Source organism: Musa acuminata, chromosome BXJ3-3 (assembly GCF_036884655.1).
Source record: "Musa acuminata AAA Group cultivar baxijiao chromosome BXJ3-3, Cavendish_Baxijiao_AAA, whole genome shotgun sequence".
NCBI lineage: Eukaryota > Viridiplantae > Streptophyta > Magnoliopsida > Zingiberales > Musaceae > Musa > Musa acuminata.
In genome coordinates, this window is record NC_088351.1 from 37,368,439 (window position 1) to 37,384,362 (window position 15,924).

Sequence of the window (15,924 nt, forward strand, 5' to 3'; positions counted from 1 at the left end):
TTGTGTTCTGTTCTTGAGTGGATGATCAGAATCTGAATTGATGGTACCAAATAGCAAGTTCTTGATTCTCAATAATGGACAGAAAGAAAAGATGAGGCAGATTAGGCTTCAAATAAATGAAATTTTCTTCAAATGATTGTGCTGAGTCCTGTGTTTCATCACTGTGGTCAAACCCCCTTTTGTTTCTCTCTCTTGGAGCTGAAAGAACACAATGGAAACCAAATCAAAGTGGAGGAAGTTGAGGCCCTCTAACACATTGGATCCAATCTTTAGATAGAGAGTGGACAGAGATAAGTAGGATATCACATACCTTTCTTCCTTAAATAGATCAGAGAGACCTTGTTGGCATTTGCTTGATACATTGAAACCTTGAACTGTGCATGAAACAGTTGCCGTAGATCTTTGCTAACTTATTGACATGAGCTGTAGGAGCTGTAGGTTCCTCGATCATGAACTATTTGTATCCTATTGAACGAAGGGATAAAGTTATCAAATAGAGAAAGAATATGACAAGCTTAAATCTTCTATATTTCTCTCAAAAATTTTTTATAATTTCAAAAACTCTATGTGTTTCACGATAAACATATGAGGTTTATATAGTCTCCAAAAATAAATTTTTATTAATTATATTCAAAATGAATTATAAATCTTTTCAAAAATTAATAGTCAATTTGACTTATCTTTTCCATAGTCATTTAATCCTTTTTTTCTCTTGATGCAATGAATCTCTATCTTAATGCAATGAACATTTTTTTTTATTAAATTAACCTCTTTACGATGCATGAACAAGTTTAATTCTAATATTTTTCCCCCTTAAACTTGATCCATCTAACATACTAAGTTTCTTTCGAAGTTGATCCATCTAACAAGTTTAATCCATTTTTCCTCTTGATGTATTGAATCTCTCTCTTGATGCAATGAACATTTCTTTTGATTAAATTAACCTCTTTACGATGTATGAACAAATTTAATTCCAACATTCTCCTCACTTAAACTTCATCCATCTAATTGCTAAGTTTCTTTTAAAGTTGATCCATCTAACAAGTTTAATCCATTTTTCCTCTTGATGCAATGAACCTGTTTTGACATGATGTAACTTCACTTTTTTATTTTTGATATGATCTCTTATAAAATAAAATCTTATATCGATATGCTTAGATCTTTCATGGTAGATTGAATTTTTGGCTAAGACAATAGCTAATTTTTTATCAACATAAATCTTAGTTAATTTCTCCTATAACATATAAAGGTTTTGAAGTAATCTTCTTAGCCAAATTATATGACAACATAAGAAGATGCTGTTATATATTTTGCTTCCCAACTTAATAAAGCAATGATTTTTTTTTTTTTTTTTACCAAGTGAATATAGGTTCACCAAATTAATATGCGACTTTTCTATTCATATATATGCCACTTTTCTAGAATACAGTATATTTAACTTCCTCATGATATCAAGTCAAGTAGCTTGATGATCTATATCTAGGAGAATTTTCCCATAAATTAGTGTTATTATAGAATGTATTAATATCTAAAGTACCTTGTATCACTATCATTTATTTGATTATCATAAATATTATTTTAAAAGGCATACATTTGCAATATATTTTACATGCATATTGATATCAATTAAAATTCCAACAATATTATATCTGATGGTTAATTTAGGGGAGATTAATTATATTGACATATCTATAGGATTTTTTTTTGTTTTATAAGGATAAAAAATGCTGCATCTAAAATTATAAAAGTCAATAAACTTTTGATCATGATTAATTATAATTAACATTATTTAAGAAAAAAAATAAACAAATATACAAATACTAAAAGATATTTAATTTTATTAATCATTCCAAGTCTTGAAAGGGTATGAATGTAATTTAGAGTTACAACTAATAGTCAAATGATATTTAATCTTTGAGATTAAACAAAATTATATGTATATATATACCTATATATATGTATATATATGTATATATGTATATATATGTAAATATATATTTATAAATATGTATATATATACATATATATATATATATATATACACATATACATATATATATACACATACATATACATATAAATACATATATATTTATATATACAAATATATACATATATATATATATACATATATGTATATATGTACATATATACATACATATATATATACATATATATATACATATACATATACATATACATATACATATACATATACATATACATATACATATACATATACATATACATATACATATATATATACATATACATATATATATATACATATACATATATATATATATACATATATATATATACATATATATATATATACATACATATATATATATATACATACATATATATATATATATACATATATATATATATACATATATATATATATATATACATATATATATATATATATATATACATATATATATATATATATGTAATGTTTTGGAGCTTACTATTTAAAACCTTATTCTTACTATTCCCAATCTCTTACTATTTATAACCCCTTAAAAAATAATAAAATAATATTATACTATTCACAACTTCTATAATTCCGTTCCTACTTTTATATTTTTCTCTCGCTTGTGCATCTTACTAATGTCAAACTCTCCGGTGCATTTTACTAGACAATTTGTAAAGGCACGAAATATGATTGGTAATTTATAAAGACAGATATCTTCTAGGTTAATATAATGAATCAAAAAGGTGGTGTTTATTACATAATATACATAATCTTAAAAATATCAACTTATTATAATAAACATAAAAAAATATTTCTCATCTCTTTTTCTTCGATATTAAGTTCATCTTGTTTCATCATTTATATTTTTTTTATCATTTTACAGCACCTTTGATAATTAAAAGGAGGAGGAAGAGGAAAAAGAAGAAGAAGAATATGAAAAAGGAGAAAAATAAATTATAGGTAGGAGTAAAAAAATTTTATTGGAACAAAGCTATAAGGATATATACGTCTATTTATAAAGAAATAATTTAGAAATATTTAAAATTCTTGACATTTGCAACTGAGGCAGAGGCATGTTGGTGCGAGTTTCTTGAGCTCATCCTAGTCTTTTTAGAATATTTCAGAGCATCCAATTACTAATTAAAATAGAGAAAATTTTCAAGCATGTTACTGATGTGTCTCGAGGTTTATAATTTGGTATATTGGCAATCGAGGTTATGATCAGTGTCCACTCTTAATTATTTTTTAATTTTAGAAATTATCCATTATAGAGTTTGTATTGTACTGTCTTATACCACCGAGTGGTACCCATCTTATACTAACCATTAGTAATCTTGTAGTCGACATATTATAACCTTGATGTATATATAAAATCTTATACTTGAAAATTCTTATATAGGTGTATGTTAGTCGAGAAATTCTTTTACTCCCTCCGCATCTCAATCAGTCACTCATCCGTTTGTCCATCTCCTACAGTTGTCTATTGGCATCGGAACCTATTTTATCTTAATGTCATAGTCTTTAGTTAGTATCAAAGCCCAATTTATCCTGCAACGGAAGAGGCTGCGTCGGTACAATCAAAGCCCAATTTATCTTTCGTTAGTATCGAACAATACAAAGTAGGAACACTAATTTAACTTTTTTTATGTTTTTATTTTACAATAATACTGTGAAAGACGACAGAGGCTGCGTCGGTACAATCGAAGTTGGATTTTGGCAATATTACTGTGAAAGATGACAGAGGCTGCGTCGGACGGCATGAGATGAACAACGGTACAATCAAAGATGGATTTGAATATAAAACGCGCTCCTACTTTGTATTGTTCGTCCACCTAATGAGAGTAGTTTATGCATATTTGCCATTGTTACGGTTCTCGTTCACCGTTGCAGGTATAACTTGCACCTCACTCACCCTCCTTGCCTTGGCTGCCACAATACTTGGAGACAGCTACTATAGTCCCACTCTGTGACCAAAGATGGCCGTTGTGCTTGATGCCTTCATCTCCGGGCTGGTCGGTACGTTGAAGGACATGGCTAAAGAGGAGGTGGACTTGCTGTTGGGCGTCCCCGGGGAGATCCAAAAGCTCCAACGATCTCTCCGCAACATCCACTCTGTCCTTCGCGTCGCCGAGAAGCGGCGGATCGAGGACGAGGACGTCAACGACTGGCTGATGGAGCTCAAGGACTTCATGTACGACGCCGACGACCTCCTCGACGAGTGCCGGATGGAGGCCCAGAGGTGGACTCCTCGTGAGTCCGATCCGAAGCCGTCCACCTCGTGCGGATTTCCCATCTTTGCTTGCTTTCGCGAGGTCAAGTTCAGACATGCGGTGGGCGTCAAAATCAAGGGTCTCAACGATCGGCTGGAAGAGATCTCGGCCCGAAGGTCCAAGCTGCAACTCCATGTGTCTGCGGCCGAACCAAGGGTGGTTCCTCGAGTTAGTCGCATAACTTCCCCCGTGATGGAGTCTGACATGGTTGGCGAGCGACTGGAGGAGGACGCCAAGGCACTGGTGGAGCAGCTGACAAAGCAAGATCCGAGTAAGAACGTGGTGGTGCTGGCAATTGTGGGGATCGGCGGCATCGGAAAGACCACCCTCGCTCAGAAGGTGTTCAATGATGGTAAAATCAAAGCCAGCTTCCGCACCACCCCTGGGTGTGCGTGTCCCAAGAGTTCAGCGAGACGGATCTTCTCGGAAATATCATTGAAGGTGCTGGTGGAAAATATAATAGAGAACAGAGCAGGAGTCTGCTGGAGCCCTCGGTGGATGGTCTCCTGAGAGGGAACAAGTTCTTGCTGGTGTTGGATGATGTTTGGGATGCTCAGATCTGGGACGACTTGCTCCGCAATCCTTTGCATGGAGGAGCAGCAGGGAGCAGGGTGCTGGTGACCACCAGAAACGTAGGGATCGTGACGCAAATGAAGGCGGCCCTCGTCCACAGGATGAAGCAACTGCCTCCAGAGGATGGCTGGTCCCTCCTGTGCAAGAAGGCGACGATGAATGCAGAGGAGGAAAGGGATGCCCAATATCTAAAGGACACAGGCATGAAGATTGTTGAGAAATGCGGCGGGCTTCCCCTGGCCATCAAGACCATCGGAGGGGTCCTCCGCGACAGAGGACTCAACAGAAGTGCGTGGGAGGAAGTTCTCCGCAGCGCCGCATGGTCACGGACCGGGCTTCCCGACGGTGTGCATGCAGCACTGTATCTGAGCTACCAAGACTTGCCGTCCCATCTCAAACAATGCTTTCTCTACTGTGCCTTTTTGCGCGAAGACCGTGTGTTCCACATGTTACCCATCGTCAGATTATGGATAGCCGAGGGGTTTGTTGAAGCACGAGGAGATGTCAGCTTGGAGGAAACAGGGGAGCAATATTACAGAGAGCTGCATCATAGGAGCCTTCTACAAGCGCAATTTTCCCATTCGGACGATGATCATTCCAAGATGCATGACCTGCTGCGATCTCTCGGCCATCTCCTATCGAGAGATGAGAGCTTGTTCATTAGTGACGTGCAAAATGAGTGGAGAAGTGCTGCCGCCCCGATGAAGCTGCGTCGGTTGTCGATTGTGGCCACTGAAACCACGGACATCCAGCATGTCGTCAGTTTGACCAAGCAACATGAGTCGGTGAGGACATTGTTGGTGGAGGGAACACGTAACAATATGGAGGATATAGATGATTGCTTGAAGAACCTCGTGCGACTTAGAGTCCTCCATTTTACAGGCAATCTTATGCACACAAAAATTGATATTCTACCGCACTATATCGGAAATTTGATACACTTGAGATACTTGAATGTGTCTTGGACCCCTATAACGGAGCTTCCAGAGAGCATATGCAATCTGACGAATTTACAGTTTTTGATCCTCACAGGATGTAGACAGTTGACACATATCCCCCGGGGCATAGATGGGCTGGTCAATCTAAGGACACTCGATTGTCAAAGTACACGACTGGAGAGCTTTCCATATGGAATAGGAAGGTTGAAGCACCTCAATGAACTCCGAGGATTCGTCGTGAACACGGGTAATGGTACGTGCCCATTGGAAGTACTAGGCGGCCTCCAGGAGCTCAGATACCTCTCCATTTCGTTGGAGAGGACGTGGCTGGAAGCTCAATCCGGAAGGGATACGAGCGGATTAAAAGGTAACAAAAAACTGAAGCATCTACATTTTCGTTGCTCGTCCACACCGACAACCTATGGTCACACGAAGAACCAGATTGAAAGAATCGACAAGGTGTTGGATGTGGCACTTCATCCACCGTCATTTGTTGTTTCGCTCACGTTAGACAATTTCTTCGGCCTCCGGTACCCCAGCTGGATGGCGTCTGCAAGCATCAGTTCGCTTCTTCCAAACATAAGACGTTTGGAACTAATTGACTGCGATCATTGGCCACTGCTTCCACCACTAGGGAAGCTCCCCAGTTTGGAGTTTCTTGAAATAGTAGGTGCACGTGCAGTGACCACCATCGGACCGGAATTTTTTGGGTGTGAAGCTGCTGCTACTGGTCATGAACGGGAACGGAATTCAAAGCGCCCTTCTTCTTCTTCTTCTTCTTCTTCTTCACCTTCTCCTCTGTTGTTTCCGAGTCTAAGGCAGCTGCAACTCTGGAATATGACTAACTTGGAAGTGTGGGATTGGGTAGCGGAAGGTTTTGCTATGCGTCGCCTAGACAAATTGGTCCTCCATAATTGCCCCAAGTTGAAGTCTCTACCGGAAGGCCTGATCCGACAGGCAACCTGCTTAACCACATTGAATCTGTGGGATGTGTGTGCTCTCAAGTCCATCAGAGGTTTCCCTACTGTGAAACAACTGAGGATAAGTGGTGAATCAGATCTGGAGATTGTTGCTGATCTCCCTGCACTGGAGGTCTTGGAGTTGGGCCCGTTTGGGCGTCTCAACAATCATTTACCAGAGTGGTTGGCGCAACAATCATTTACTACGCTCCAGAGACTGGACGTAAGTGGAACCACCCAACAACTCGTCAGATGCCTCCAAAATGGCGCAGACTGGCCCATGATCGAACGCTTTCCAATTTTTTCCATCAGAGATGGCCGAGGCAATTATATAAACTACATCAAGCATTCCTGCACCTTCGACACAAACCTAGTCGATGATGATGCTGTTTTTGCTGCTGTTGCTGCTGCCGAAGAAGAAGAAAAAAGAAGAAGACATCAATGATCTTTGAGGTAACTTACCTTTCATGCTCACGTCTCGACCATCTAACGTCTTCTTTTGGTTTTGGAGTGGCAATTCACAGTCATCTTTCGCTGCTTATGGCAGGGAGATCGACATCATTCACGATGTAATTGGCAGTCATGTCTAATATGATCATTGCAAGTGGAGCTGACCATTGTCTGTCTGTTTCCTCGACTTCCCTCACCTTCTTATACCTGTAGCTCTTTTTTTTATGGTGATTAATTCAATGCTGTGTATGTTGGCAGTGAAATGTCTTGATCAGAGTATTTGTAGCATGTCATTGGTTTTGGAATGTTAGATCGGAAAAAAGATTATCAGAACGAATCAGGATTATTTTTATATATATATATATATATATATATAGTTTTATAATTATTTATGAGATTTTGAATGATCAAAATGCGGCTACCAGATATCAAAATGACTCTTATCAGTAATAGCACTGCACATGGGAGTCTAACATAGCTTTCCATTTAATATTTGTGAGGATTTCATACATTAAACTATCTCAAAAAAATTAAAAAGGTGTAAACATTTCTGTGAATCACCAATATGCGAAGAGACCGTGACTTGCCATCTATCTCAAACCATGCCTTTTGTTTTGTGGCTTGTTCAGTGATATGCCTCGTTCAATTAAACTTATAAATGTCAATCTCTCTCTCTCTAGGTTGGATTATAAAGTTGTGATATCCAATTAGAACTCTAGCCCTTTATCGTCATATAGTATTTTTTTGCTTCCATAAAATTCTAGCAAGCAATGGCAAGATACCATTCGAGCTCAACCATCTTTTCTTTGTAGCTTCTATAATGCTTAGATTGTTTTTCAGATAATATCTTTTTTTATATAAGAGAAAGCTCATTCCATCGTAACACCATTATAGATGTCACGATTCAATACATGGAGAATTTTAATAAATAGTTTCCCTTTATTGATCAAGATTCAGTTTACTATCTCTTGTCAAATGTATCTCCTAATCATCTGAGAAATGCTACAACAAAACAAGGGAAACAGTAGTTGAATACATGCAGCTATATATGCATTGTTCTCACCATATTGTATGTATATGCATATATATATATATATGTTTGTGATTGACTAATATTGTACTTGAAGGGTCTTTTGGGGAGATAGGGTTCATAGAGCTTTAGATTTACACATGAAGACTTGACTGCAAAGGCTTATACGCGCACTGGGAAAAGCTTTGACATGCACACCCACCCAAATGCAAGGGAAAGGGACGGGTGGGGGGTGGGGGGAGGGGGGGAAGATGACGACAGGATTTGTCCGACTTCCATGGATTCAACGCGTGCAAACTGTGGCTGAGGCTTGTGAATGGCTCATGAGCTCATGGGAAGGTCGGCCATGGTGGTGAGTGGCGTCGTCGTGAAGCTTCCTAATGCTTCTCGGTCGTGAGCGTTGTTTCCATGTGAGGTTGTTTAGATCTCGACAGCAGCGGAGGGAGACGGCGAAGACCACACCAGCCCATGCAGTGCACGACTGCTTCGATTCCCTTATCATCAATGGAGATATGTCATGTCTTGCATGCATCTGTCTTCCTCCTCTAATTATTTCTTGCTTGCTCGTTTAAGGCAGCCTTAAAACTTTGTATCCATTTGTTGAACACTTTTGCAGTAGAATTCCTTTCTCATTCGTTCACAGTTTTCTAAATCAATCTCGTATGTACATATAATTCAGAAGAACATACGAGTGCATACAACCACTCATTCATAGTATACATTCAAGAGTTCAAATTAAAGGGAACTAACTAAATAGGGTCAATATTCATTGAGATAAACATTAATATACTATAAAAAGACTAAGTATTTAAGTTGTGAGAGCCTTTTTAATCCTTAATAGTTGAACTATTCTCTAAACTCTCTCTATTTTAATTTGGATTGGCAAAAGGCATTCGTGTTGATCTCTACTTCATACTTGGAGATAGAGATGACAATGGATTAACCTTGTTCTTGTGACATCAATTCTATCTTACCTACTTGTCGATTTCAACTTACAAAATGCATTGCGGAAGATGCAGCGGTCAAAGGTTTGATGAGCGACATGCAATAACACGTAAACGCGTTGGGACCGATCGTCTTCTTCCCATCTCCTCTCTCCTTCAACCTGTCTTTTCTCAGTCCATTTCACAAGTCTTCAACCACGAACCTGTGTCTGAAACCAAAGCCGACTTGGTCGTCTCCCTTACTGCTCCACATAACTTCACCGAGGTGGCTTCTTCTAGAAATCATTAGCTGTAGCCCATTGGTGGCGAGCTTCTATCGGAGGGACCAAGCTGACTTCTGCGCACATAAAAACGAAGAACAAGAGAAGGCAAATGAAAGCTGTCACGGTACCGTAACTTTTTAAGTCATGACCTTGGGGTCGACGCGGCTGGTTTAGGGGTCCGAATGGCTGGGATCAGGCGTAGCTCCTCCCGAGATCTTGTGGCGGTCGATTGCGGGGGATTTGGCTGGACAGTGCCGCGACGCCGTATAGGGTCAGCTTCGGTCGAGTACCTACACACAGGTCGGGTCGGCGGTTCGGTCCGACCCCTCCGACGATTAAGTCAGTGATTCGGAGAGGAGTTTTTGGATGGAGCAACCTCCTGTTCGTGTAGAACTCCGGGGTATTTATAGATGAGTTTGATGTTACCTGATGTGCCCGCTTGCAGGGGCAGGACCATACCGCGCGTGACGTCTGACATTGCCACTGGGGTTGCGTGAGGAACCGGGCTGCTGCAGGGTATGGGCGAGCCTCGGTCGATGTGCCCTCGTGCCTCGACCGAGCGCTCGGGGTCAGAGCTGAGGTTGTTGGCTGAGAGTTGGTGACGCTGGCGCACGTCGAGTCGGCATTAATGCTTGCTTCCTCGGGCAGTGTGTCCACCTGGCGTGGCTGACGTGGCGCGTTGCCATTTTTGCCCTTATCAAAAGCTGTACGAGCATAGTTCCGAAGAAGATGACCTGCAGATGCGAGCAGCACCTCCACACATTCCAATCCAATTCAATTCCACATAATAGTTTGATGTGAAAGGAGAATCAAAGTAAACGTAGTTGTCTCATAGTCTATTGTGATTGTCACAAGTGGTAGTCTCATAGGAAAATTTGTATATGGAATGATAATTATAACTTAAGCACGTATAAGATACGTAATTAATATATTGGTTATAGATTATGACTTTAGTATATCAATATGTAGTATGAAAAAATATTACTAAGTTCTAATCACATAGGTAAAATTATATGTAGCATTATGCCTATAACTTAAACATGAATATAGATAATTAATATATATTTTATAGCTTATGATTTATAGTATATATTATTAATCTATTTGATTATATATGTTATATATATATATATGTTATATATATATATATGTTATATATATATATATATGTTATATATATATATATATATATATATATATATATATATAACTTAAATAAAAAAAGTAAAATGAGTTCCAAAGGGTAAACTTTTTATTCCTTTGAAAAATTAACAATTAGAATCCATATTGAAACTAAGTCAGCAAAAGCATAAATGCACACATTGGATTCCTTTATGCATGAAAAACTCTGATCGAAAGGAAATCGTATAGCTAATTGATTGATCACTCATTCAAGAGCCAACGATTTTTTTAATCTTTATTCACACTGTATAGCACCCTTTCTTTCAGCCTGCCAAATCACAGGTCAAAGTTGCCTAAGGAAGAGTCTTCCTCTTCTTTCTTCTCCTCTTCTATTCTCACAGCCGCTCTCCCTATCCTCGTCTCTCCTGTTCTTTTCTTCCTTTTTTTCCGCAGCGTCACAATCACCTTTTGTATTTTAGTCCTTATTATTTCTGTATTCTCGAATAGGTCCTCAAATTACATTTAAGGTACTACCAAAGTAGCCCACCACGGAGCGTGGTTGGACTGTCTAGAAGAGAGTACGCTACTATATATTCTTCCAAATTGGCGCCTACTAGTGATCTTGTGTGGTTCATATCGTTGATCAGTAAATATCGCCGCCTGTACCGAAGACTTCCACCACGTCTCAATCATTCGCTCATCCTTTGTCAATCGCCTTCTTTCTATCGATTGATATCAAAGGCTATTTTATCCTGCAGCACGTTTTAGAATCGGTCAATGATTGTGCGATGGAAGATAGACTTCAATTTATTCACACTGTGTATAGCATCCTTTCTCTCAGCATGCCAAATGACCACTAGTCAAAGTGGCTTACGGAAGACAATAGAATATTATTGCACCGATAGAATATTACGGAAGACTCTTCTTCTTCTTCTCCTTTTCTTCTCCTCCTCGTCACAATCACCTTTTGCATTTTAGCCCATATTATTTCTGTATTCTCGAATAGGTTCTCAAATTACATTTAAGTTATTACAATAGTAACCGACGGAGCATGATTGCACCATGACTTGGTTCTTCTGCGCAATAACGAAGGAGATACTATGCTTTGTTCATGAGATCCTGCTGAGAGTTCAGTGGTGCTTTGACATCATAACAATTTTATTTTCTCCACATATTATATATTTTAAATAAACAATCTCTTACTCTGAATTTTGAAGGATGTTAAAGGTATTTTACATCTAATATTTATTATGGGTGATTGGAAGATATCACGTGCAACGAAATCATATACCTAATTGAATGGTCATTCGTACTCTTGATCTTTAGAGGAATTTTGATCTTTTGGATTTGGATATTGTTTCCTATCGATTTCATTAATAAAGTTTTTTTTTTTTTTAGAAAACAAAAAAAAAAGAGTTTATGCAGGCATAAATTGCACCTCACTCACCCTTGCCACAAGACTTGGAGACAGCTACCATACTCCCACTCTGTAACCAAAGATGGCCGATTCCTTCGTCTCCGGGCTGGTCGGTACGTTGAAGGACATGGCTAAAGAGAAGGTGGACTCGTTGTTGGGAGTCCCCGGGGAGATCCAAAACCTCCAAAGCACTCTCCGCAACATCCAGTCTGTCCTTCTTGACGCCGAGAAGCGGCGGATCGAGGACAAGGCCGTCAACGACTGGCTGATGGAGCTGAAGGATTTCATGTACGACGCCGACGACGTCCTCGACGAGTGGCGGACCGCGGCCGAGAAGTGCACCCCTGGAGAGTCCCCTCCGAAGCGGTTCAAAGGCAACGTATTTTCCATCTTTGCTGGCTTAAGCGACGAGGTCAAGTTCAGACATGAGGTGGGCATCAAAATCAAGGTTCTCAACGATCGGCTGGAAGAGATCTCGGCCCGAAGGTCCAAGCTGCAACTCCATGTGTCTGCGGCGGAACCAAGGGTGGATGGTCGAGTTAGTCGCATAACTTCCCCCGTGATAGAGTCTGACATGGTTGGCGAGCAACTGGAGGAGGACGCCAAGGCACTGGTGAAGCAGCTGACAAAGCAAGATCCGAGTAAGAACGTGGTGGTTCTGGCAATTGTGGGGATCGGCGGCATCGGAAAGACCACCCTCGCTCAGAAGGTGTTCAATGATGGCAAAATCAAGGCCAGCTTCCGCACCATCATCTGGGTGTGCGTGTCCCAAGAGTTCAGCGAGACGGATCTTCTCAGAAATATCGTTAAAGGTGCTGGTGGAAGCCATGGTGGAGAACAGAGCAGGAGTCTGCTGGAGCCCTTGGTGGAGCGTCTCCTGAGAGGGAACAAGTTCTTGCTGGTGTTGGATGATGTTTGGGATGCTCGGATCTGGGACGACTTGCTCCGCAATCCTTTGCAGGGAGGAGCAGCAGGGAGCAGGGTGCTGGTGACCACCAGAAACGCAGGGATCGCGAGGCAAATGAAGGCGGCCCACGTCCACGAGATGAAGCTGCTGCCTCCGGAGGATGGCTGGTCCCTCCTGTGCAAGAAGGCGACGATGAATGCAGAGGAGGAAAGGGATGCCCAAGATCTCAAGGACACAGGCATGAAGATTGTTGAGAAATGCGGAGGGCTTCCCCTGGCCATCAAGACCATCGGAGGGGTCCTCTGCACCAGAGGACTCAACAGAAATGCGTGGGAGGAAGTTCTCCGCAGCGCCGCATGGTCACGGACCGGGCTTCCCGACGGTGTGCACGGAGCACTGTACCTGAGCTACCAAGACTTGGCGTCCCATCTCAAGCAATGCTTTCTCTACTGTGCCTTGTTCAAAGAAGACTATGTGTTTCGCAGGTCTGACGTCGTCAGATTATGGATAGCCGAGGGGTTTGTCGAAGCACGAGGAGATGCCAGCTTGGAGGAAACAGGGGAGCAATATCATAGAGAGCTGCTTCATAGGAGCCTTCTACAATCGGTGCAACTTTACGATCTGGACTACGATGAGCATTCCAAGATGCATGACCTACTGAGATCGCTCGGCCATTTCCTATCGAGAGATGAGAGCTTGTTCATTAGTGACGTGCAAAACGAGTGGAGAAGTGGTGCCGCCACGATGAAGCTGCGTCGGTTGTCGATTGTGGCCACTGAAACCATGGGCATCCGGGATATCGTCAGTTGGACCAGGCAAAATGAGTCGGTGAGGACATTGTTATTGGAGGGAATACGTGGCTCTGTGAAGAATATAGATGATTCCTTGAAGAACCTCGTGCGACTTCGAGTCCTGCACCTTATGCCCACAAATATTGATATTCTACCGTACTACATCGGAAATTTGATACACCTGAGATACTTGAATGTGTCTCATAGTCGTGTAACGGAGCTTCCAGAAAGCATATGCAATCTTACGAATTTACAGTTTTTGATCCTTAAAGGATGTAGACAGTTGACACAGATCCCCCAAGGTATCGTTAGGCTAGTCAATCTAAGGACACTCGATTGTGGATGTACACACTTGGAGAGCTTACCATGTGGAATAGGAAGGTTGAAGCTCCTCAATGAACTCGTAGGATTCGTGGTCAACACGGCCACTGGTTCGTGCCCATTGGAAGAATTAGGCAGCCTCCAGGAGCTCAGATACCTCTTCATAGACAGGTTGGAGAGGGCGTGGCTGGAAGCTGACCCGGGAAGAGATACGAGCGTCTTTAAGGGTAAACAAAAACTGAAACATCTACATTTACATTGCTCATATACACCGACATCCGATGGTCACACGGAGGAAGAGATTGAAAGAATGGAGAAGGTGTTGGATGTGGCACTTCATCCACCATCATCTGTTGTTTCGCTCAGGTTACAGAATTTCTTCGGCCTCCGGTACCCCAGCTGGATGGCGTCTGCAAGCATCAGTTCGCTTCTTCCAAACATAAGACGCTTGGAACTAAATTATTGTGTTCATTCGCCACTGCTTCCACCGCTAGGAAAGCTCCCCAGTTTGGAGTTTCTTGAAATCGTAGGTGCACGTGCAGTGACCACCATCGGACCGGAATTTTTTGGGTGTGAAGCTGCTGCTGCTTCTGGTCATGAACGGGAACGGAATTCAAAGCGCCCTTCTTCTTCTTCTACTTCTCCTCCTCCGTTGTTTCCGAAACTAAGGCAGCTGCAACTCTGGAATATGACTAACATGGAAGTGTGGGATTGGGTAGCGGAAGGTTTTGCTATGCGTCGCCTCGACAAATTGGTCCTCATACGTTGCCCCAAATTGAAGTCTCTACCGGAAGGCCTGATCCGACAGGCAACCTCCTTAACCACATTGTATCTGATCGATGTGTGTGCTCTCAAGTCCATCAGAGGTTTCCCTTCTGTAAAAGAACTGAGTATATGTGGTGACTCAGATCTGGAGATTGTTGCTGATCTCCCTGTACTGGAGCTCTTGAAGTTGGGCACATTTGGATCTCGCATCAATCATTTACCAGAGTGGTTGACGGCTTGCCCTGCATGCTTCACCACGCTCCAGAGACTGGACGTGTACGGAACCACCCAACTCCTCCGCAGATGCCTCCAAAATGGCGCAGACTGGCCCATGATCAAACACTTTCCAAATTTTTCCATCAAAGATGACCGAGGCAATTGTATAAACTACATCAAGCATTCCGGCACCTTCGAGACAAACCTAGTCGATGATGCTGCTGCTGAAGAAGAAGAAGAAGAAGAAAGACATCAATGAGCTTTGAGGTAACTTAGCCTTTCATGCTCACGTCTCCACCATCTAACGCCTTCTGGTTTTGGAGTGGCAACTCACAATCATCTTTTGCTGCTTATGGCAGGGAGATCGACATCATTCACGATGTAATTGGCAGTCATGTCTAACATGATCATTGCAAATGGAGCTGACCATGGACAGTCCGAGACTTTTGAGCGGAAATGCAGATCGAGAGGTTGATTGCGACTCATTCTACATTCCCATGATATGGTGATGAAACTATTTTGGCTTTCTGTATATTATGGTGATGAAACTACATTCCCAAGATATGGTGATGAAACTATATAAATTGAGGAACATACAGATCATGTGTTGTGGAATTACTGTAGAACTAAGATGCAGAAACTGAAATGATTTCTCCCTTCATGATCCATGTTAATGTCAAGGAATCACAGATACCCATTAATCACCTACCTTATCCAAGTTTATTTTCAGCAATGCAAAAGGAAAGGTGCATACTGCAAAACACTCGTAAGCACAAAAATTCTGCTTCTCTTTTGCCTAAGAAGAAATCAATCATCTGAAACAAAGTGGAAATCTTGATAGATGAGATATAGAATCAGTCTCGAGTTACATGCATCAGTGTGGTGCATTCTTGATACTTACCAACTACAATGGTGTTGACTCGAGAAAGAGAAAAAGTTCCATACACAGGTGTGTAGGTGACTCAGTCTATTGC

The 15,924-nt window shown here is 41.0% G+C and overlaps 1 protein-coding gene and 1 pseudogene across 1 annotated transcript; both read left to right on the forward strand.

The window, feature by feature from the left end:
* The first annotated feature begins 3,770 nt into the window (after positions 1 to 3,770).
* Positions 3,771 to 7,350, forward strand: LOC135632724 (putative disease resistance protein RGA1; annotated as a pseudogene).
* A 4,613-nt stretch (positions 7,351 to 11,963) lies between these two features.
* LOC135632291 (disease resistance protein RGA2-like) lies at positions 11,964 to 15,611 on the forward strand. The gene is made up of 2 exons (XM_065140727.1): positions 11,964 to 15,217; positions 15,310 to 15,611. The coding sequence occupies exon 1, from the start codon at positions 12,033 to 12,035 to the stop codon at positions 15,207 to 15,209; it is 3,177 nt and encodes a 1,058-aa protein (XP_064996799.1). The 5' UTR covers positions 11,964 to 12,032; the 3' UTR covers positions 15,210 to 15,217; positions 15,310 to 15,611.
* Positions 15,612 to 15,924: the final 313 nt, after the last annotated feature.